The sequence below is a fragment of the Pelmatolapia mariae genome, linkage group LG8 (assembly GCF_036321145.2).
Source record: "Pelmatolapia mariae isolate MD_Pm_ZW linkage group LG8, Pm_UMD_F_2, whole genome shotgun sequence".
NCBI lineage: Eukaryota > Metazoa > Chordata > Actinopteri > Cichliformes > Cichlidae > Pelmatolapia > Pelmatolapia mariae.
The window spans coordinates 14,044,278-14,065,636 of record NC_086234.1 but is presented as its reverse complement, the minus strand read 5'-3'; the positions used below and the strand labels follow the sequence as shown (position 1 = coordinate 14,065,636).

At 40.6% G+C, this 21,359-nt stretch overlaps 1 protein-coding gene across 1 annotated transcript; it reads left to right on the top strand.

Moving 5' to 3' along the window:
• Positions 1–1,878: 1,878 nt before the first annotated feature.
• On the top strand, positions 1,879–20,804 carry LOC134633865 (synaptic vesicle membrane protein VAT-1 homolog). The gene is made up of 6 exons (XM_063483003.1): positions 1,879–2,599; positions 8,047–8,254; positions 12,017–12,187; positions 12,324–12,413; positions 14,582–14,820; positions 16,658–20,804. Exons 1-6 carry the CDS (start codon positions 2,117–2,119, stop codon positions 16,838–16,840), a joined length of 1,374 nt encoding a protein of 457 aa, XP_063339073.1. The 5' UTR covers positions 1,879–2,116; the 3' UTR covers positions 16,841–20,804.
• Positions 20,805–21,359: the final 555 nt, after the last annotated feature.

Genomic DNA, 21,359 nt, shown 5'->3' with positions numbered 1-21,359 from the left:
TCAGCAAAGCTGAAAAGGCAGTTAAACTATAGTAGTTAATAGCTTTTTAAGCAGTGAGGGGGTGTAAAACTAAGTCTAAGCACAGAACATCTGAGAGTGCTTACTTCCCCTCACATCAAAGTTAGCAACCACAGTTCTTTGTGTTTTCAGTTAACATCATATTTGCACCAGTCGTGTGGTATGAGGATATGTACAAGGCCAGAGGTCTCAGCTAGAAAAGACCCAGTGTGAAAGCTGCAGTGAAGTCATTAAGTACTTTGCTTTTTCACAAAATGCTCTATAACACACAGCCTGCTGATGCCAGTATTAACCTTGTGCACAGGAGTGTAAATAGTGAGGCGTTGAGATAAAGTTGAGATAAAATACTTTCACTGTTTTGTTAAAGAAACTGTACATGTGAGGGTTTTATGCCTAATCTGTAAACTGTAATCCCAGCATCCCCAGTGAGATTAAGAGTTGTAATTTTAATCACTTTCTTCAAGACATCTCATCTGTTTTCATCTATTGTCTTAAGAAGTTGCTCAAAAATACTTTAACAAGAACATGTCCCTGAACTTGATAAAGAGTTGTGAAAATTGATGCTTTTGATTTGTCTGACCCACTGAAGATCAAACTGGGATGTATGTGGCCCACTGAGTGAAATGAATCTGACTCAGTCGCCCCAGATTTGTTTTTTTTACCGGATGTCTATGGTATGAAGGCTGTACCCTACCTTATGTCTTTATAGATATATAATGCAAAGTGTTTGGTTTGACTTTTCTGCCCCTTTAAAATGCAACTCTTATCTTTCTCACCATGTCCTCACTTCCTGTCTGTACCAACCACAGGATGCAGGAGTGTGTGAGTGTGCACAAAGTGTGTGTGGAGGGGAGAGCTGTGGCTTTAAATACATTAGAATGATGTTTATTCTACACTATGGCTTTTTTTTTTCATGTATAACCTCAAATGTTACCAGCTTCCGGGGCATATTGGTTCCTATAGCTTTCAAATTCCGCTAAATAATCATTTTAAAAGTAATTTGTATTGCAAAAACATTTGACTTATATTTGAGAACATCATTTATTCACATTTATTAACTCCTGACTATTATGTCATCTTAATAATCCCACTTCTCTTTCCAGGGCTCCAGTGTCCGGGCTTTGACGCTCTCCACAGCTCTTTGGCTCTCGTTTCTGAGCTTTTTGCCAACAACACATATCGGTCACTTTTTAAGATCTGTCAAGTAAGCCACCTGGAGGCAGAAGTGAACCGGAAGTTACTTTGATGATGGACTATAAAAAATAAACTCCAGAGAGAAGAAAAGAAAAAAACACCCCATGATCATGTCCACAGCGAATATTTAGCACATTTGAAATTAGACACATTGCAGAAACATGATTATAAAGATCGCTTTTATACTTATCTCTGCCAAATTTTGGGTTACGTTAAGAAATATAAAAATGGTTAAATGTGGAGCTCAGTGGATGCAAAGAGCAGCAGTTTTGTCTATTAACGCCTCTGAGTACCCGAAAAAGTGTTGTGTAGATCCAATGTTGTTATGCTTGTGTGTTTAAAGTCCTCATGCGGGAAAACGCGGATATTATTAGAAACGAATTGTTTATTTTTATGTTACTTAGTCGGAAAATCTTCGTGTTCAGCATTTTCATCCCCTGAAAAATATTGGACATGAATGCATTGCCTGATGAAGTTGTTTTACTTAGACTTGGCGCCATAATTTTTCTTCTTTTTTTTAACCTGCACAACCTGAAACAAACTAATCTAAATCTTGCGGGATTGGTGAATTCAATTTTAGCTGCCACATCAAAAATGAGAAAGAACAGAAAAGAAAAGAAACGTTTTGGTAAATTGGCATCCGTATTTTATTGTGAAAATCACTCTGGGAACTTGTATAAAATACGCCGCTCTTGACTCTGGGCACTTGTTGATCTAGGCGCATACACAGGAAACCGCGCACATCTTACTGAGGACTTGACTCTGCAGGAAACACCCTCTTATTTCACATTTTTATACTAGAAAATTTGCACTAAACGTTCTTGGAGTGTTTGGAAAGAAACGCTCAAACAGGCGCAACTGTCGAACTGAAAAGCTTTAAAAGCGCACTTAGAAAGTGGTTATCATGTCTGGCGAGGAGGATCCAACTCAGCAGCAACAGCCTGAGCAGGAGAAAAAGCCCGATGAGCCTCCCTCAGCTGCTTCGGATGCACCTCAGCAGGAGTCAGGCAGCAGCAACCCTGCAATAGAACCACCAGCAGCTGCAGCAGAACCACCAGCAGCTGCAGCAGAACCACCAGCAGCTGCAGCAGAGCCACCAGCAGCTGCAGCAGCACCAGCCGCTGAGGAGAAGCCGCTCTCCTTCCGCGCTCTGGTACTCACGGGACATGGGGGCTACGACAAAGTCAAGCTGCAGGTGAAGACGATGGCCAAGCCGAAGCTGAAGGCAGGAGAGGTCCTGGTGCGCGTCAAGGCATGCGGGCTGAACTTCGCCGAGCTGCTGGGCAGGCAGGGGCTGTACGAGCTGCTGCCTTCCCCGCCCGTCACGATGGGAATGGAGGGCTCCGGGGTCATTGAAGCAGTCGGGGAGGATGTGAATGACAGGAAAGTGAGTAAAGGCCTGCTAAATGCTTTCCCCACACCCACAAAATTCCACTGTGGTCATGAAAGAGCGTCAGATCAGCGGCTCCGCAGCTGCCAAGCAAAGTATCCGAGCCTTTAATTTTTCTGCATTTCTTGCCAGTGCGTGACGCGCGTAATCTTTTCCAAACGCCAACCCAGAGCGCTGCTGTCATTACTTTCCACGTTTCATTAGTGAAAACCGTGAACTGAAATTTCTTTTAATAGCTGTTAATTTAAGTTCCTCTCAAATCTCAGAAGGCACAATCAGATTTATAGCTGACGTGAGTTTGGACTGGCTGTTTCCTTTCTATGTGCCACAGACTCGTTTTTGGCACTATAGCAGCGACATTTGAATAAACAACCTTAATCGTAGTGTGTTCGTTTGAGCAGCTGCTGGAAAGTGTGACACTTATAAAAACTGACCGTGTTTGATTGACAGTCTGTCCTTGACGCGTTTTTAACATTTTCTCCCCTGCACAAAGAAGCTACGTGTATTTTCTTCTCTGATGAAAAGGCGCATTTCTAAACCAAGTGAGTGTGTGTGCCTCCTTTTAAATACTTGAAACTGATGGAAACTCGTAGGCTGTAACACCTGATGTTGGCAATTATACTCTATTATATTTAGAGAGCTGCTGATTTTAGCCTCTTTGAACCTTGCATGCGCCTCACAGCTACATTATGGCACAGTTTAAACACATACTCGAGTAACAAAGATCTTTCAGTGGCCAAAGGTCATTGCCTTTATGCACTGCGTTTGGTTTTACAGTGGTATGTGTAAGATAAAGGCAAAGTGACTCATCGCAAGTAACCTTCATGGATTCATATGCCGCAGCCTTTTGCAGAAGTTCTGTAATTTTTCACTTGTTGGCTCAGATTTGTTTGCACAGAAATTAAAAGAGGAAGGGGTTTTTTTTCCATCTAACAAGAGTTTCTTATGTTCTGTGTGCACTAATGTAAGGTGGAAAACACTCACACATGACCAACGGCACTTTTTAGCCAGCCTACTGGGTTCAGTAGGTGCATTATTTGGTTTGTATGCAAGTCTTGGCAATGGATGACTTCCAGGCAGAAGTTGTGGATGAATGTTGATCTTAACCTTCAATTTTTTTTTTTCATGTTTAGATCAGAAACAAAGAAACTGCTTGTTTTAAGATCTGCATGAGTTGAAGGGAAATGAGACCTTCCTGGGAGTTTTGCACAGTAAATCAGTGCCCCAGTTTATGCTTGTTATGTATTGACATCATGTTGGAGTCATAAAGCTTGTGTCATACAGGGAGGTCTCATAACTCAGATTGTTGTCTAACAAGAATTATCACTGCATTTGCAGGCTCTTTGAACACCAAGTAAGATGGTAGATTAGGTTTTCTATGGATTCCAGCACCACTATCGAGTCTGTTTAAAGGTCAGATGCCTTATTGATTCTATTATTAGAGTCCCGATACCTGTTTGACAGAAAAAGCAGCTCTGCACACGTTTTTAATCTTCAGATCTGTTTAGAAAGAGTCTTGCATGTATCTGGCTCAGGTGCACAAAAGATTTACTGCTGTGTGTTTGACTTGATTGTTTTGCAGTGCACAAAAAACACGACAGTGCCAATAAAAGGTAATCATAAACTTGGATGAAATCTATTCCAGTGGTTTAAACAATTTGGAACTCATCCCTGTAAATTAGCAGCGCAATATTGCAAAGAGACATTGATTATGTAAAATCCACTTTCATTATTGTTTCTGTATCTGGGGCGCTAAAGATCATCCTCATTTGAATAAGATGTTAAGATGTGTGTGTGAACTAGACTCTACACTACAGCATATGTGTGTGAACTAAAGAAGGCCTAACAGTGAGGTTACTTCTGTTTGTTTACAAAGGACTTGAATATTCTTCCACCAGATCCAGCTTTTCTTTCTTTATCCATGCAGTTAATTGCATGATGGCTTCATTATGTGTATTTTCTAAGAATCACTGAAACTCCTCCCAATCCTGAAGTGTCAGCATGGAATTTCCCTCCTCCTCCTCCTTCTCCCCCTTCTTCTTCACCACTTACTGCTCTCCTCCTCTCTTTCCATTCCCTCCATTTTTGTGGATCATATAGAGGGAGAGGTTCATTCCAACACTTCCTTTTTGGAAGGAAGCATCAAAACACAAGACACCACAAAGCACCAGGCGCAGCAGTGCAGGAAGCAGTGAGAAATCCCAACAGGAATTTAAAGGTTAACATGCGAGATAGTTGGTTAAGGTTAGTGTAAGGGTGTGGGTGGGACTGCAGTGCAGACAATAACAAAGGGATGCCAGAGTGTTTTCAGAGACTGATACTGAGAAAGGCTGGAGCGAGGCTCCTCCAGATGAGAGCGCTTCAGGGTGTGGCTGTTTCATAAGAAGACGGATTAGATTTGTTATGCAGCCTCTCTTGTCTTTCCAGTTTCCATTTGTTATTGATGCTAAAATAAAAGCACAATATATACGATTGTACCCCACACCTTTACTGCTATTTCAGGAAGATGGGAGCAGCAGTTTTTGTTCCAGCTGACTACCTGAGAAAGGATTGAGGATGCCACCTGTTTGACAAATATGGGCGTTAATTGACTTGATGTGCAAAGCGATGATGTGTTTAGGTCAGCACAGCGCATGCTTTCTGGTCTGGTGCATGCGGTGCAAATGTTAAGCTATCGATGCACTTAACTGCATTTTCTTTCCAAGGCATTTAATCTTTCCTAGGAGTATTTACATGCTATATTACTGTAAACTTTTAGATTACGTAAATACTGGAGGGAGTTAGGAACCATTTCGCTAAACTTTCTTAGTGTAAGGCACACATTTTCCATTTTCAAGTAGATTTTGCAGATTTTTTTTTTTTTAATTTAATTTTTGGTTTAGAGCACATGTTAGTCTTGAACTTAAAAACAAAACAATCTGTATGATTGGCTGCTGTAAAATGCACACAAACTGTCAGAATAGTATGCAGTCGTTTGAAAAACTAGCTGCACCTTTACTGCTTCCATAAGAATTACAGGCTCAGCAGCAGCCAGGTGCTGCTAATCACATTCACTTCATTAACTGAGCTCTGTATGTTTAAAAGTATAGAAAAACAGTCTTTGGCAATTTGCTGGTCTGAGCATTCAGGTGCATGTTAGCACAATGCCACAATTCTTCTCAAAAGTGGAGGTCCCAGCAAACTCACCAAGGTCACGCTTTACCGTTGCTTGGAGAAACTGGGAGTGGGCTGCATCTCCGACTCTACCAGCCTCAGTTAGCATGGTAATTGTTAAACTTGATGACAGTATAATTGTGAAAAAGACTGAGCAAGTGTGGCTTGTTCAGCACAGCTGAGATTTGCAAAGACTTCTGGGATAATGCCTTTTGTACAGACAAGACCAAGGAGGTTGGGTGTAATCCACAGCGACACATTTGGTGACCAACAATCACAGCATATCACCATAAACACCTCATACAACTGTCAAGCATGGTGGTAGAGGTGATAATTTGGACTTGTTGCTTGCAGTCATTTAGGTGACCACAAATTTCTCTGTATACCAAAATATTCTAGTCGAATGTGAAGCTACCTGTCTGAGAGTCAAAGCTTGGCCCAAATCGAGTCATGCAACATGACGATCTCAAGAATGGCAGCAAATCTGCAACAAGCTGTCTGAAAGAGGAAAAGAGTCGAGGTTTTACAATGACCAAGTCAAAGTTCAGACTGCAACCTGACTGAAATGCTGTGATGACTGATAAAGTCATACAGCAAATGACTATGTCAAGCTACAGCTGCTAGCTGTGGTTCTACAAGCTACTGAGTCAGTGGGGTTTGCTTACTTCTCCCCTGATATGAAAAGTTTAGAATTAAGAGGATGTGCTTTTGTTTTCACACGACTCTGAATTATGGATGAAGATCTGCTCTTTCTCTCGGCTACTGAGATGCTTTAGTGGCAAAGTCAGATTTCGATGCACTAAAATGAGCTGCAGAAAACCCGGCGTGGCGCTAGTTTTTGTCAAGACTGACTCAAATGAGCAGCAGGTTTTCACTGTCCTATTTCCACTCTGTAGTCTCTGCAGTGACTTCACTTTATGTCAACCTTCCAAGAAATGAACTCAGCCCTTCTTTAAGAAAAGGAAAAACAGGCTATTATGAATTTTTGAGTTGATCCTGCAAGTTTTTAATGTTTCACAAGTCCAGGGGTTGAGAAATCGAGCGTGTCATCTGAGGTGGAAGTTAAGGCTTTTACAATAACTCGCCAAAAATTAGGGCACACACACATACCAAATGTGGACGTGTATGTGCGTGTTTACTGTGTTTGCGAGTGTAAATATTTGTGTGTATCATCTGTCTATTGTCATGGGCTGTGTGCAGCAGGAAGTGGGTGTGACTCAGAGCTCTTGAAGCTGTTTTAGCAGGAAACTGTGCAGCATTCATGATCAGATCAGTCTGCTTTCCTGCACCCCTCACATTTTTGGAACGTTTCGCAACATTGGTCATATGACTCTTTGAATTTAGGAAGGCCGTTAAACATGAACAGCATTTCCCATAAGCCCCATATCTGATTTTCCCCCATGACCAGAGAATGAATATTAAAATGTCGTCTTGTTTAATGGTTTTAGTTTGTTTGAGAGGGTGCTGCGAGTTTCACTGGGGCACAGAAGTTTGTGGACTCAAAGACAATAATGTAGTGAGAATGTGTTTCGGAAAGGATGCATGAAATATAAATCTCTAATAATCACAAGACTGACTTGGGTTTTTTTTTTCCCATTAGAACTGGAGGGGGAAAAAAGCCAATGTCCAAAGAAAAACTTGGAAAGACCTCCAGAAACCCTGGAGAACTATTGCTCGAGACCACAAAATGACAAAGTCCTTGAGAGCAAAAATGTAAAGAAATAAAGGGTGGCTCAAGATTTTTGCACAGCACTGTATGAGAAATGGAGCAAATACGATTCTTTTCACCGTTTGTTTATCTTTTTAGAAACGATGCCTATTCAAGTTACAGGCGCTCTGTTTCCCTACTTTTGGTTCTACAGACTTTGCCTGTTATTGTTCAGCCTTTGAGATATTAGTCTGAGGTTTCTTCCCCCACAGTGGAAATATGCAGTTGTTTTGTACTTTCTACAAAGATCAATAGAACACCAGGTTTCAAAATGTGGGGCACTGAGCTGCTGAAAGTGGGGCATAGATGACCACAGGAGGAAAACTAATCAGAGTGAAACTAAGCTGAATGACAGGAAAGTTTAAAAAGCACTAATTTAACTTCCCCCGCTTTTGGTTTTTAACTTTCAGATTAGCATCAGGTGTAATTTGTGTTTACTGCTTTATAATTTTGCTAAATCAAACTTTTAAGCTTCCTGTATTAAGTTGATATGAAGAAATGCATCATTCCACAGCTGTGAACGTCTGTGTTTTAGTTTGACCTCACACCACCTTCTCCCTGTCCCCCTCCTTCCTTCCCTCAGGTTGGCGATCGTGTCATCGCATTGGCCCGCAGCGGCATGTGGCAGGAAGTAGTTGTCGTGAACGCTGACCGCACCTTCCTTATGCCCGAGGAGATGAGTTTTGAGGAAGGTGCTGCTTTAACTATTAACTACATGACCGCCTACATGATGCTGTTTGAGATGGCCAATCTTAGGCCTGGCAAAAGTGTTCTTATACACATGGCAGCAGGTAAGACTCGTGGAGACTCCTGAAAATAATTTGCAAATAAACTAAGTGAGGAGTTTTTGTTTTTTTTCTTCTTCATTTCTCACATGTGAGATTGCACAGCAACAGAGACACTATAAATGAGTATAATGCTGAGAATCGTGACGTCCACTCGTGCAGGTGACACCATGGGGTCCACACAGTGCAGAAGTATAAATTGCACATTACGTGGCGAGGAGCTGAAACAGCGGTTACACCCTGGTGTAAGATGATAAACACTGTTTTGATGTGTATCCTAAAATTATCAAATGACCCAGTTTTTGTGTGTTACATCAAATCATTACTCAGTTAATTGAAGCGGTTAATTGATTATTTTTATAATCGTACGTGTAGCCTTAGTTTGAAAATTAGTTTGAGGAATAGATAATGAAGGATCTCCTCAGACTAGCTCAGTGGCATCCCCAATGTTGTGCGACAAGACTACTCTCGTTATCAGTTAATTAGAAGGTGTAACAAACCTTCTGTCAGTCTCCTGGGTAACATGTAAAGAGTCGCACAGCACGCTCCCTCCAGGCTGCTAATCAGCTCTTTGAATGCAGCTGCATTTCTATGCTGAAGGATTATCAGCTAAAAGACTTAAAGGCAGAGGTGAAGAAGTGTGTTATGTCAAAACATCTTCATACGAAACTGGATTATCACAAATGGTTGCTTGGGCAACACTTCTCAAATGCAAATTTCTTACACAAAACCATCTTTAATGAGTGTGCGTGTCCAGGAGTTATAAACCAAGGCCTTTCTTAGCTGTATTTCACAGTTATAGGGTCAGCTAGTGTGACATTTCACTTCTGCCTTTGATCAAATAAAGATCACCACACTCTTATTAGGAAAGCTAAAAGTTTGCAGTGCATGTGCAGTTGACACCTTCAGCTATGAGGCTGCGATGACTGCACATTTTTCACATCGTTACTGAAAATATCTTGAACTTGTGAAACAGCTGCACTTGACAATATAACTGTGATAGTTATGAGCATATGGTATAATCCAGTTAGAGCTGAGAGGTTTGAGGAAGTGTACGTTTAGCTTTGCACTTTATTCGGTTTGAATTCAAAGATTTTAACGTTGTATTGTCACAGCAGCATAAATATCTGAGTGTTTAATTCCCCCCCCCCCCACACTCTGAGTCGAAGAATACAGGACAGTTACTGTGATGCTCAGTTGCTCTTCTGCTCCTCTGCATCCTCCCTCTCAAAGGCTGCTCATCACTGTTGAGTGGGTGGATGGGTGTCAGCTGACCTGTGTGAATCATGAGGGCAGAAAGGATTACTGGTGAACCTGCAGGCCCAGGCGGTCATCATCTTCAAAAGCCTTTCACTGTTAAGTGGAAATGGGCCACAGAGATCAGAAAGCACTGCTTTCTATGTCGCCTTTTGTTCACCTGTCTTCTGAAGTTTCCGCCCTCTAAGTCGCATTTCTCTAAATTACGGTTTCCGTGGAATTGGGTGTGATGTGGAGAGCGAGAGGACATTTCAGGAAAAGGGTGAGATGATGTCTGACCAGCTCCGATTTAATACCGGCCCATGCTGGTGTATTTCCTACCAAATCATAAATAATGTTGCTCCAAAACAATCGCTGACTAATCAGTGTTGTGATGTCTTAGCTTTATCATACCGTACAGGCCATAGATTGTTTATAAATGTTGCCACATTTTGGTCACTGCCAACTTTTAAAGCTGGAATTAAATAAGCAAAGGGTGGTTTTGACTGTGAACTCAGTGAAGGGTGAATACTCATGAGGTTGTCAGTCACATGACTCCACCTTAAAGCATTAGATTTAAATTGGCAATAAATTAATGAGGATCATAATTTAATTAAGAAGTAAATGTGACTTCAGTGATAATATTTTGATAAGAAACAAGCTCAACTATAACATTTTTACTTGGATAATTTTCCCATAGACCTTTATTCATTTCTCATCACCTCTTTGCTCAAGAGTTGTCCTCAGTATGATGTGATTCAATCACCAGTTACTAGGGGAAAAATGTGTATTTCCCAACTGGTTGAAAACCAGTCTGAGGGGTCACTGACCAGTCTGTAGGCCTGTGCAACTGAGGTTTAAATAATAATTTTCCCATTAACTTCATCAACGTCTAGCAACCACTTGGGAAATGCTTTTTCACTAAAGCAGTGATTTTACTTTAGAAACGTGAACCAGTAGAAATGCACGCTGCAGCCTGACTGCTTGGTGAAGTTCAGGGTCTGGCTGCCAGGCTGGGGTCAGCATTCAGTCAACCCAACTTCACTCTGGATTCTTGGCTAGCTTAGCGTTAGCATGCTCGCATTGTGCTGAAGTTGTTGTCATAATAGCATAACACAGTCGTTTCACTGTGCAATAAAAAATTAAAGTTATATCCATATCCACGCTGCGGACTGCGTCACTATTTTCCTCCTCTACGAACTGAAATCAACTGATTTTAGCACAAGTGCAAGCAGAACCGATGAGCGTAATTGACAGGCAATAGAGTAGAATACAACGGAATAATTAAAAGGAATTGAGCTATCGGGTAGCCTCTCTTGATTCCCATTCCTACTCATGACCAGTTGTTGTTGTTGTTAGATTGTTGTGGATTGGTCTGTAGGCCTTTATTCCCTTGACCCTACAATGTCACTATGATTTTTAGGCAAAATGGTGCACAAGTTAACATTAAGGTCACATCTCTGGCTGCAAAGAGTGAGACTGTACTGAGATTTTGCAGAGTATCGCTCCCTCCTGACCATTTAAAAGAATGCCTATTTAAAGCACTTGTGCTTTGACTTCAGACTCGGAAGCTCCATTCAACATTTGTTTACAGTCAGGCAAAAATACTAAAGCTCTTCTGGTAGAGAGAAGTCTTATGAAGAGGATCAAGGCCTGGAAAAGGTTGTGATGAATGAGAGGGCCTAATGCAAAACAGACACCCAGGAGATTCTGGTTGGTGTCCTGTGTGAGACGGTCTGTAATTTTTGAAGTGTAACCTTTTTCTTTTCTTCTTTTTCAAGTGTGTGTGTGTGTGTGTGTGTGTGTGTGTGTGTGTGTGTGTGTGTGTGTTTTTTTTTTTTTAGTTACGCTTTGGTTAGTTAAAGGACAGCATAATTGAGTCAAAATGGACACAAAACATTAAACAGGTGTTAGAAAGACAAATGTCTCCCATGCGTGACCTTTACCCTTAGATTGCAAAGCCATGACATCATTTATCAGCTGCAGTCATGGTCCTGGAGCAGCATTACTTATGCTGCTGTAGAAACGACACCTACATATTGATGTAAGATCTGGCTCTTAACCACTTAGCATTTTATTTACAGCGCATACATGACATTTAAGCCAAAACGTGTAAAAGGTCAAAACACGTTATACAACAGATGCAGAACTTTCCACATGTGAAGAATGGAATCTACCTGTCTTCTCATGGTTTCTTTTTATCAAATGCAAATATTAACTGATTACACAAATTCAGATGGGCAAAGTTGATATCTTGTAAAGTGTTTTGTCTCGATCATTAGTCATTAGATTTTTAAAAAGCTCACTACAGTTGCTTGGTAACAGTATCGTCATTTAAATTTCCCCTTAAAATGTATTTACTAGGAGCCCGGTTGAGTACTAACTCAACATTCAAAGCAAGCATAGTTTGAATGTTTGAGAAAATCGCTGAGTGGTTCAGAGAGAGACCGCACACAACCTCTTGTGCTGAAAGTGAAACACCTGCTCCTCCTGTTCTCATGCCTGTCTTTGCTGCTGTCTGCACATCTGTAGGTGGTGTGGGTATTGCTGCTACCCAGCTGTGTCAAACTGTGCAGGATGTGACTGTTTTTGGCACGGCATCGGCTTCCAAACATGAGACTATTACCCAAGGCGGGGTAACTCACCCCATCGACTACCGCACCAAAGACTACGTGGAGGAAATCCGCAAAATCAGCCCGAAGGGTAAAAAAAAAAACTCTTGTTTTACTACTGCACAAATGGAAATCCTTGCCTCTCGTATTTTCGTTGTGTTGAACATTGTCATGTTCTGTTGTCTAGACACTTACAAGGCTTTTCCCTTTTATTTCTGTCTCTGCAGGTGTGGACATTGTCCTCGACCCCCTAGGTGGCTCTGACACCCAAAAAGGCTATAGTTTGTTGAAGCCCCTGGGTATGATTATAGTCTTTGGTAAGAAGTCATTTTGTATTTTAAATGAATGTATAATTTGTTTTTCCTCCTACACACGCTGTCATTGTAATGTCTGCCTCATTTATTTTTCCCCCTTTACACAATGAGTACCGAGCTGTTCAAGGCTGAAGGCTAAAGCTGTATCCAAGTTCCATAACATGCAGCAGCTTCAAAAGCAGGAAGATGAAAACTGTTGCACCTCGATACAGTGCTAAAAGGCAATGGATCATCTCTCTAAAAGATCTTTAAGATGCAGTATGATGGAGCATGATCATACAGGACTTTAAATAATTTCAGATTTAATAGGGAGCCAGTGAAGCTAATATCTTAAAGGCAGTCTTACATGTCCTTCCTGAGCCAGGTTATGCTGGAGGTCTTTTCTTGTTTAAAAAAGAATTCTTCCTCCTCACTGTTGCCAGGTGCCTCCTCATAGGAGATCATCTGATTGTTGGGGTTTTCTCTCTAATATTGCACTGTCCTTACACTATAAATGGCGAGTCTTGTGAATTAGTGCAGTATAAATAAAATTGAGGTGAACAGCCTTGTTGGTAGCAGAGTCTAAAATGCAGCAACACCTGTGGCTTCTCTGACATGGGATCAACAGGTTTGGAGCCAGCTCTGAGTTGATGCTCAGCAGATGTAAACATTAATTAAGGTAGCAGACACTGTAGGCGTGGGGTGAGTCCACAGTTGTGAAAACATGAGGATGTTTTTCACATGTAATCTGCTCCTCTAACTGCCGGAATAAATGGCTCAATCTTGAAAGGTCGATGTGCCGCTTTTCTCCTTATGAATGGAACATCAGAGGTTCAGGATTTGGTCACATGAGAGCATTTTAACCTAGGACTGTAATCCCATGTTTTCAAAGCAAGTCTGTGCTGATTCACCACTGTTGCTAAGCAAGTCGGTAGCTTTGCACAGCAGAATTCCCTGTACTTAGCATGCTTCAGTGTTATTTGACCCATCTGTTGAAAGCATAGAAAATTATAACCTGATAACAGTTTTAAATAATGACTTTAAGATTTGTTTTGTTTTAATTAAACTGAACTGAAGACCTTGGCTTTGACATATATTCAAGATATGACCAAACTGGGGACAAAATGAAGCTGGGTTCAAACTCACAAAGACGTGGGGCATTAAACTGTTTACCTTCTCTTGTGGGGTAGTTTGTCCCTGATGCATCTTCTCCACTGACATCATGCACGTGATTAATGGCGAGTCTGTCTCATGCAACTTACAAGAAGAATTCAAGAATTCTATTTCTCCTGTACTGGCTTCCCTTCACTGGCTCCCTATTAAATTCAAAATCCTGCTCCTCACATACAAGGTCTTAAATAATCAGGCCCCATCTTATCTTAATGACCTTGTAGTACCAGATCACCCAATTAGAGCGCTTCACTCTCGCACTGCAGGCTTACTTGTTGTTCCTAGAGTATTTAAAAGTAGAATGGGAGGGAGAGCCTTCAGTTTTCAGGCCGCTCATCTGTGGAACCAGCTTCCAGTTTGGATTCGGGAGACAGACACTATCTCTACTTTTAAGATTAGCAAAAAGGAAAGTTTTAAGCCTAAAGCATATAGTTGGGGCTGGATCAGGTGACCCTGAATCCTCCCTTAGTTATGCTGCAATAGATGTAGGCTGGTGGGGGATTCCCATGATGCATTGAATATTTCTTCTTCAGTCGCCTTTCTCACTCACTACGTGTTAATAGACCTCTCTGCATTGAGTCATACTTGTTATTAATCGCTGTCTCTCTTCCAAAGCATGTTTTTTGTCCTGTTTTCCTTCTCCCACCTCAACCAGTCGCGGCAGATGGCCCCGCCCCTCCCTGAGCCTGGTTCTGCCGGAGGTTTCTTCCTGTTAAAAGGGAGTTTTTCCTTCCCACTGTCGCCAAAGTGCTTGCTCACAGGGGGTCATATGATTGTTGGGTTTTTCTCTGTATGTATTATTGTAGGGTCTACCTTACAATATAAAGCACCTTGAGGCGACTGATGTTGTGATTTGGCGCTGCATAAATAAAACTGAATTGAAATCAGAGTTGATGCTCAAACATTTATTTGCAATGCAGTAAAGTTAAAGGAGGTTGTGATAAGGTAGTGAGACGATTATTGTGAAGTTTTTTTTTTCTGCCTGTTTTCGATGTGCCCTTTATCACTGTTTGACATTGCAGGTGCAGCCAATTGTGTGACGGGCCAGAGGAAGAACCTGCTGGCCATGGCAAAGACCTGGTATAACCAGCTCTCTCTGAACACCATGAAACTGATGCAGTCCAACAAAGCTGTCAGCGGCTTCCACCTGGGATACATCACTGATGAGCAGCTCTTCGGCAGGACTATGTCTACGCTGCTTGAGCTCTACAAGCAGGGAAAGATCAAGCCCCGCATTGACTCCAGCTATCACTTTGAGGAGGTAAGTCTGATCGGGTTTGCAGTGTAAAAAAAAAATTGTCTAATAAAACACTTCCTAGTTTTTGAAGATGCTTGTTGGAACTGCTTCTGTATTTACTTTACTGCATATTGATGAAGTATACATTGACATTTATCTTGCTCTCGAATGGGTAAGAGCCTTCCACTGGATAATTATCGTAGTGAGTGATGCATTTCAGCTGGTAGTAAGTTATTTATTCATAAGTGATGCCATACGCAGCTTCTCATTTCTTAAAGAATCAGGGTCGGGTTTTAGACAAATCCTTGGGTTGTGTAAAAGGCATTGCTCCAGTTTTAGATGGGTAATGGATAATGCCCGAAACATTATTAAAATCTAGAAGAATAGTGAAACATTATCTTTGAGGAAGAAATGTTGGCAGGGATGGGTGGAGTGCAGGCAAAGAATCTTGAATGGTTGTGGTCAGAGATTGCAACAGGAAAGCTCACAGCTGTTTGCTAGTCAAGATAAGAGCACCTTCCACATGCACAAGACAATTCAAGGGATTGGGACTAAGCATGCAGACTTAAGAAAAATCAGGTAGACTACAGGTAGGCTAGCTAGGGATAGAAGCTTTAGTTTGCTAGAGAGCATAAAGAGGATACTGGAACAACTGAAAGGGTTTGTGGTCTGATTCTGATTCACCCTGTTCCCCAGTAATGGGTGTGTTAGGGTAAGAAGATGGGTGAATAAAGTGATGCTCAGTGCCTACCATATGAGCCTGCAGGGTCAGTGCTGTGAACTGGTGGTACTTCAGTTAGTCTGGTCTGCATTCAGTGATGTTATTCAAAAAAAAAAAGGGTTGTCTGACTGCTTGAATTCACTGAATGGCCAGGTTTTCCCATCAGTCCCATCTTTTTCTCCCTTGATGATACAGACATGTTCCAAGATGACAATGAGAGAGCAGTTTGGGTAACATTACATGTCAATTTCACCACAGTCCAGAATTTCACCCCACTGGGAATCTTTGGGATGTGTTGGCGAAGACTCTGCTGTATCATCAAATCAAGATCTTGGCAAAAACTGAATGCCACCCTGGATAGAAATAAATGTGACTTTGAATAGCCTCATCGAAACGATGTTGTCTAAACATGCGCCATCATCAAACCTAAAGGCGGGTGAATTAAATATTAGCCTGTGATTTATTTGGCTGGGCAGTGGCTAATCCAGCAAGGGGCAGACTTTGTTCACCTTTCAATTAAAGCTGCTCAAATCAAGTGGGGGACTTAAATCTTCCACAGTGATCAGTCTTTTGCTGCTATGTATAGTCTCAATTTTTTTGCTTCTTATTGCCTTTTCACTCATCAGCTGCACTTCCTTCCTGCAGTTCTCTAATATGTAGGTTAGGTTTCCAGTACCAAATTTAGCAAGCAGGAAATGAATGTAGGGAAGCAGCTAGTTGTAAAAGCCGAAAGTTTCCTTCTAGAAATAGTGGACACAAAACAGGGCCGAAGCAAAGCACCCTATACATGTTGTGGTGTGTATGTGTATGGGGCTCCATGTCTGCTTGATGTGTAAATATGCATCCATTAGCTGAAAATAATAAGACTTTTGTAAGGTAACTGCAAGTCATTGTTGTGCCATATGTGGCCAAGTTGGTATGAGTCTGTCTTTTTTTTTTTTTTTTTTTTTTTTTTTTTCCCATCCCCTTAAACATTCAAACAAGAACTTTCTGTTATTGCCCAGAGAGAAACTTTACAGCAGATTGTGTTTATCGGGGTTTTAGTGACTCGCGAATAGTTTTTGGCTGCGTTTAAATGACGGATGCACTCAGTTTACTGCCCAATGTGAACATCTGCTCTGCTCCCCTGTCTCTTCTCAGGTGACTGAAGCCATGAAGCGCATGCACGAACGCCAAAATATTGGGAAAGTCATCCTTCTTCCTGAACCCAAGAAGGAGGAAGAGAAGCCAAAGTCCAATGCTGAGGCTGGGGAAAATGTGGAAAAAAATGATGCTGCCATCAGCGAGAAGAAAGAAGAGGAAGTTAAAGCAGAAAAGGATTGAGTAAGAGTGTTTATTTCGAGGGTTTCCTTTTTTGTTCGGTTGTTTAAGGAAAAAAAAAAAAAAGGCAGGGTGGAGGAAAAAAAGCAAGATGTCATGAATTCTTTGTCAGTATTTTTGGAAATGTTGATGGATTTTTGTTGTGCAATATGGTTATACTGTGGTGTCTTTGTCTGGAACACTTGTTTGTAACTTTTAAATAAAATGTCACTGCATTCTGATACATCACCTGAAGAAAAATGCGTTCTGATTACGGACGGTTGTTAAAATTCACAATTGGCAAAAGAAGACAGCATTTATTTGTGTTTGTGTTTTTTGGTTTCCTATGACAACAGCTTGGTCCCAGCTCTAACATAACACTGGTGATAACAACATACCAGGGCTGGTGCTTATAAAACTGAACACTGACTAATCACTTTGAAAAGTAGGACTGACGAGCTTTGCTTAAAAACAAAAAATTGCATTTTTAGCAGTGTTTAAATGTGACTGTGCTGCCTTCAGACTACAATCGTGTCTACCCCAGCATCCAATCTGCCAACAGCACCTCTTCAAATTTGGCACACCAATGAACCAACATCACAACTTGCATTATAAAGATTGTCCAGCTTTGTACTGCATATACAGTTAAGATCATTTGGGCAAGATGTTAATTTTTTTTTTTTTCTGTACATCACCATGGTGGACTTTAAATCAAACAATCAACACTTGACTGAAGTGCAGACTTGCAGCATAAATTTAAGGGGTTTAACAAAAATCTGCATTAATATTTTAGGACTTATAGGGTTTGGGGTTTTGTTTTTTTTTTTTTTAAATAGACACTAGTGGGACAAAGTTGTCTCATGTTTGACATAATATATATATATATTTTTTTAATGGTTTGGATCATGAGCCATTCCTTTCCTTCCCCATAGTTCTCAGTTTTCAGAACCGTGCTATTAGATGCTTTCTGGCAAAGTCTATGGCTGCCTTGAGTGTAACTAGAGGTTTGCACTTTGTTGTAAGACCCTCTGTATTTCCATTCATGAAGCCATCTCTTGATTGTAGTCCTTGACTGCCTCAAGGGTGTTATCGACTTCAGTGGTTCTGTGTGTGTGTGTTGTTTTTTTTTTTTTTTTGTTGTTGTTTTTGGTTTTTTTTAAATCATCAAGGGGGAAAAAAAAAAAAATTCTGTCATCATGTCAGCTGTCTTCTGTGGTCTTTCGGGGCTTTTGGTGTTCTTGACCTGGTCAGCACATAGTTTTAGAAATTATCAGATTGTTGATCTGACCATTCCTAAAGGTTTTGCTACCTCACTGGTGGGTTTTGTTTTTCTAGCCTAATCTCTCTGAGGTTCATATATAACATTAAAATGAAAAGCTATACAACACAAATTCAACACTTCAGATATTCTGTCTACTTAATTTGTCATTAATGACAAGTGAACAGCTCTCACCTTGGCCATGTTGTCAAATTAATTTTGAGGCTCTGAAAATGTCTAATTTCTAAACAATTCATCCAAAATATTTGTCAAATCCCTTTAATCAAAGATGAAAGTCTGCACCTCAGTTGTTTGGTTTTTACAATCTCCTGTCTTTACACAGGCAAAAATTACGTATCTAACTCCACACAGGCTGGATTATGCATGAAAATGATCTTCAATCATACATACAGTGTTGGTGTATGTCATTTTGGGTATTATTGAGGGTAAAAACTCAGTTAAATAAGGATAGTGTTTCCATTTAAAGTAAGTGGTGTGCTTGCATGTTCTGAGAATTTTGTGATCACCCTAAAAGAAGAATTTCCATTAAAAGATTGGCAAGTTTATTTAACAAAATCATTTGTATTTGTAATTTATGATTTTGATCATTCACTTTTACACTTTCCTCCAAATTTTCAACATTTGTTATTAATTTTGAAACTGGTGCAAAAAAAAAAAAAGACCATAATTATGTTATCTGGATGCATTTGAGGGTTCAAACAGCTCATGTGTCATGCAGAAAGACCTTCCACCTAAATGTAGTTTTTTTTTAAATATATTAATCCTGATCATTAATTATGTGAATTAATAACAATAATCAATTATTTCCTGTTTAATACGAATAACACTTGTGATTATTGCCCTACTAATGTGTGCAATGATGAGATGCCATCTTTTTTTTTTTTTTTTTTTTCCACTTACTCTGCAGTGACAAATGTTGTTACACGGATCTTTGTTTAAGGAAAGCCTGTGTCGGTGTGTTATTGTGTCGCTTTTGCAGTTTCCTCACTTATTTGTGCCAAATCTGAAACCAACTTTCACCACTGCTGTCAAGCCAACTGTGAATAACAATTAGAGGGACTTCCGTGCCTTGGCAGTCACTCTTGTGTTTTCTTCCAAAGAATGTCCCACTGAAACGGTTTGGCGAACCGTTTCAAGGCAGGTTTCTTTCCTCCGTTTTCTTCTGTGCTTTAGATGCGTTCTTAAATCCTTCACTGCCATCGTTACAATCAAAGTTTACAGGATTACAGCGTGTGTTACTTAGCAATTCCTTGTCTCCGCACTGATGCATTTTATACTTTTTTTTTTTTTTTTTTTTTGTTGCTGTTGATGTTGTTTTTTGGTCATTGCTTGCATATCTGCTCCTTTGAATGGATGACCTATATAAGTGGCGTTGGGGCTCAGTAGTGCAGATGTTTTGTCCAGATGTGGGTGTAATTCAATGCTCGAAGCAGAGGATGCGGAGCACAAGAGGAAGAGTTTTCCCTCCGTCCACACCATCCCAGCGCCTCACATTCCTCTCTCCACCCTCTCAGTGCTGCTTTGTGTCTTTCTGTCTCTAGAGCTTAACTCTCAAACTGCACCTCCCTTTCCAGCAGAGCCGGTTTCGGTTTCTGAAGAGCACTTGTAACAAAGTTTCACAGATAGTGTTTTATGTTATTTACATTTGTGACATTGCTTTAGGCGACTTGGACTAGTATTGTTAAGTTTGGCCAGCATTCCTTCTCCTAGTTTGAAATAAGATGTGATGTGGATTTTTGAGTGGGATCTGGAGTCTGTGATTCTGTGATGTTTCCAGCGGGAGTGGGAGTTCACGTAGAAGTCTTTCAGGCTTTGTTCACTTGTGTCATTTTTTTAACCCACAAGCCCAGTCCCTACATGACAGATGAATGTTAACCACCTAGCGATATAGCAACATTGAATAAACAAATTTTAGTCAGGTTTAGTGATTTCTTTTAGCCCTCTAATTCCTCTCTGCAAGCCGCTTTGCTAAAATGAATGTGATTGGAGACACAAACGGGTTTGAGCCAGTGTTTAGGCTTTGATCAATAGTGGCTGTCCGCTCATGTTCTCCGTAATTGTTGGTTATGCGTAAACTGATGCAGAATTAAAAATGGTAAATGGCCTGTATTTGTATAGCGCCTTACTAGTCCCTAAGGACCCCAAAGCGCTTTACACATCCAGTCATCCACCCATTCACACACACATTCACACACTGGTGCGTGCAGTGAACGACACCTAGTGCTCACTGAGAGTTGCAGCTCTCCACAATGTTGCCTATTAAGAAGCTGTACTGTAGCGTGTGTTATCAAATGTTTCATATTAATATCAAAGAAATAAACAGGAATTCATCCACAAAAGTGCTAATTTGCACAGACTGCTCTAATTAAAGTGTATTTGCGTTAGTTTGACAGATGCTTCATACATCAACATCCAAAGAGGTCCTGTCTGTTTAAAAAAAATAAAAGCTCTTTGTAAATTCTGGCTGCATTAAAAATCTCAGTTCAGCAATTGAAAGTCATTCTTATCATTATTATCCTAAACTATGTTTCATATCTATCAGCATCTAATTTGCAGTGTAATTACTTCCATTGCTTGTGTGACAGTGTTGTTCCAAAACTATTTAATGTGTTACTGTTTCTTTTTTCCTCGTATACACATTTCAAACAAACGTCTTCTGTGTTCATATGGCACTAACATGTCTGTATTATTAAAGCATTATCACATCTTGTGACTGAGTTGACTCCATAATGACCTCTACCTGTAGACTGGTGTTGAATCACTAGGTTTGACGATGAAACCGCCCTGCACGACAGTTGATCACAGCTTCCGTACTGTGCTGCTGTTTTTATTTTATTTCCATCAGTTGCCCGCAAAGATGAATTTTGAATTTTGATTTTTAAGTATATATGGCAACCAGCAGGGGTCGCTGTATGTACATGTTTAAGAGCAGCGTTTCAGAGGCTGATCGCTGTTTCCAGCTCGCTAATGGTAAGGAATCATATGTCTGTGAAGGTTCTCAGTCATCCAGGTCATCGTAGTCTAAGGAGCTTGGAAAGAAAAGCGTCTGGACTTCTTTGAGTTGCTTGAAGACGTTTCACCTCTCATCCGAGAAGCTTCTTCAGTTCAGAACTGAAGAAGCTTCTTCAGTTCAGCTTCTTCAGTTCAGAAGAAGCCAAGCTTCTCGGATGAGAGGTGAAACGTCTTCAAGCAACTCAAAGAAGTCCAGACGCTTTTCTTTCCAAGCTCCTTAGAGTAAGGGATCATAGTGTTGTTTTTACAGAT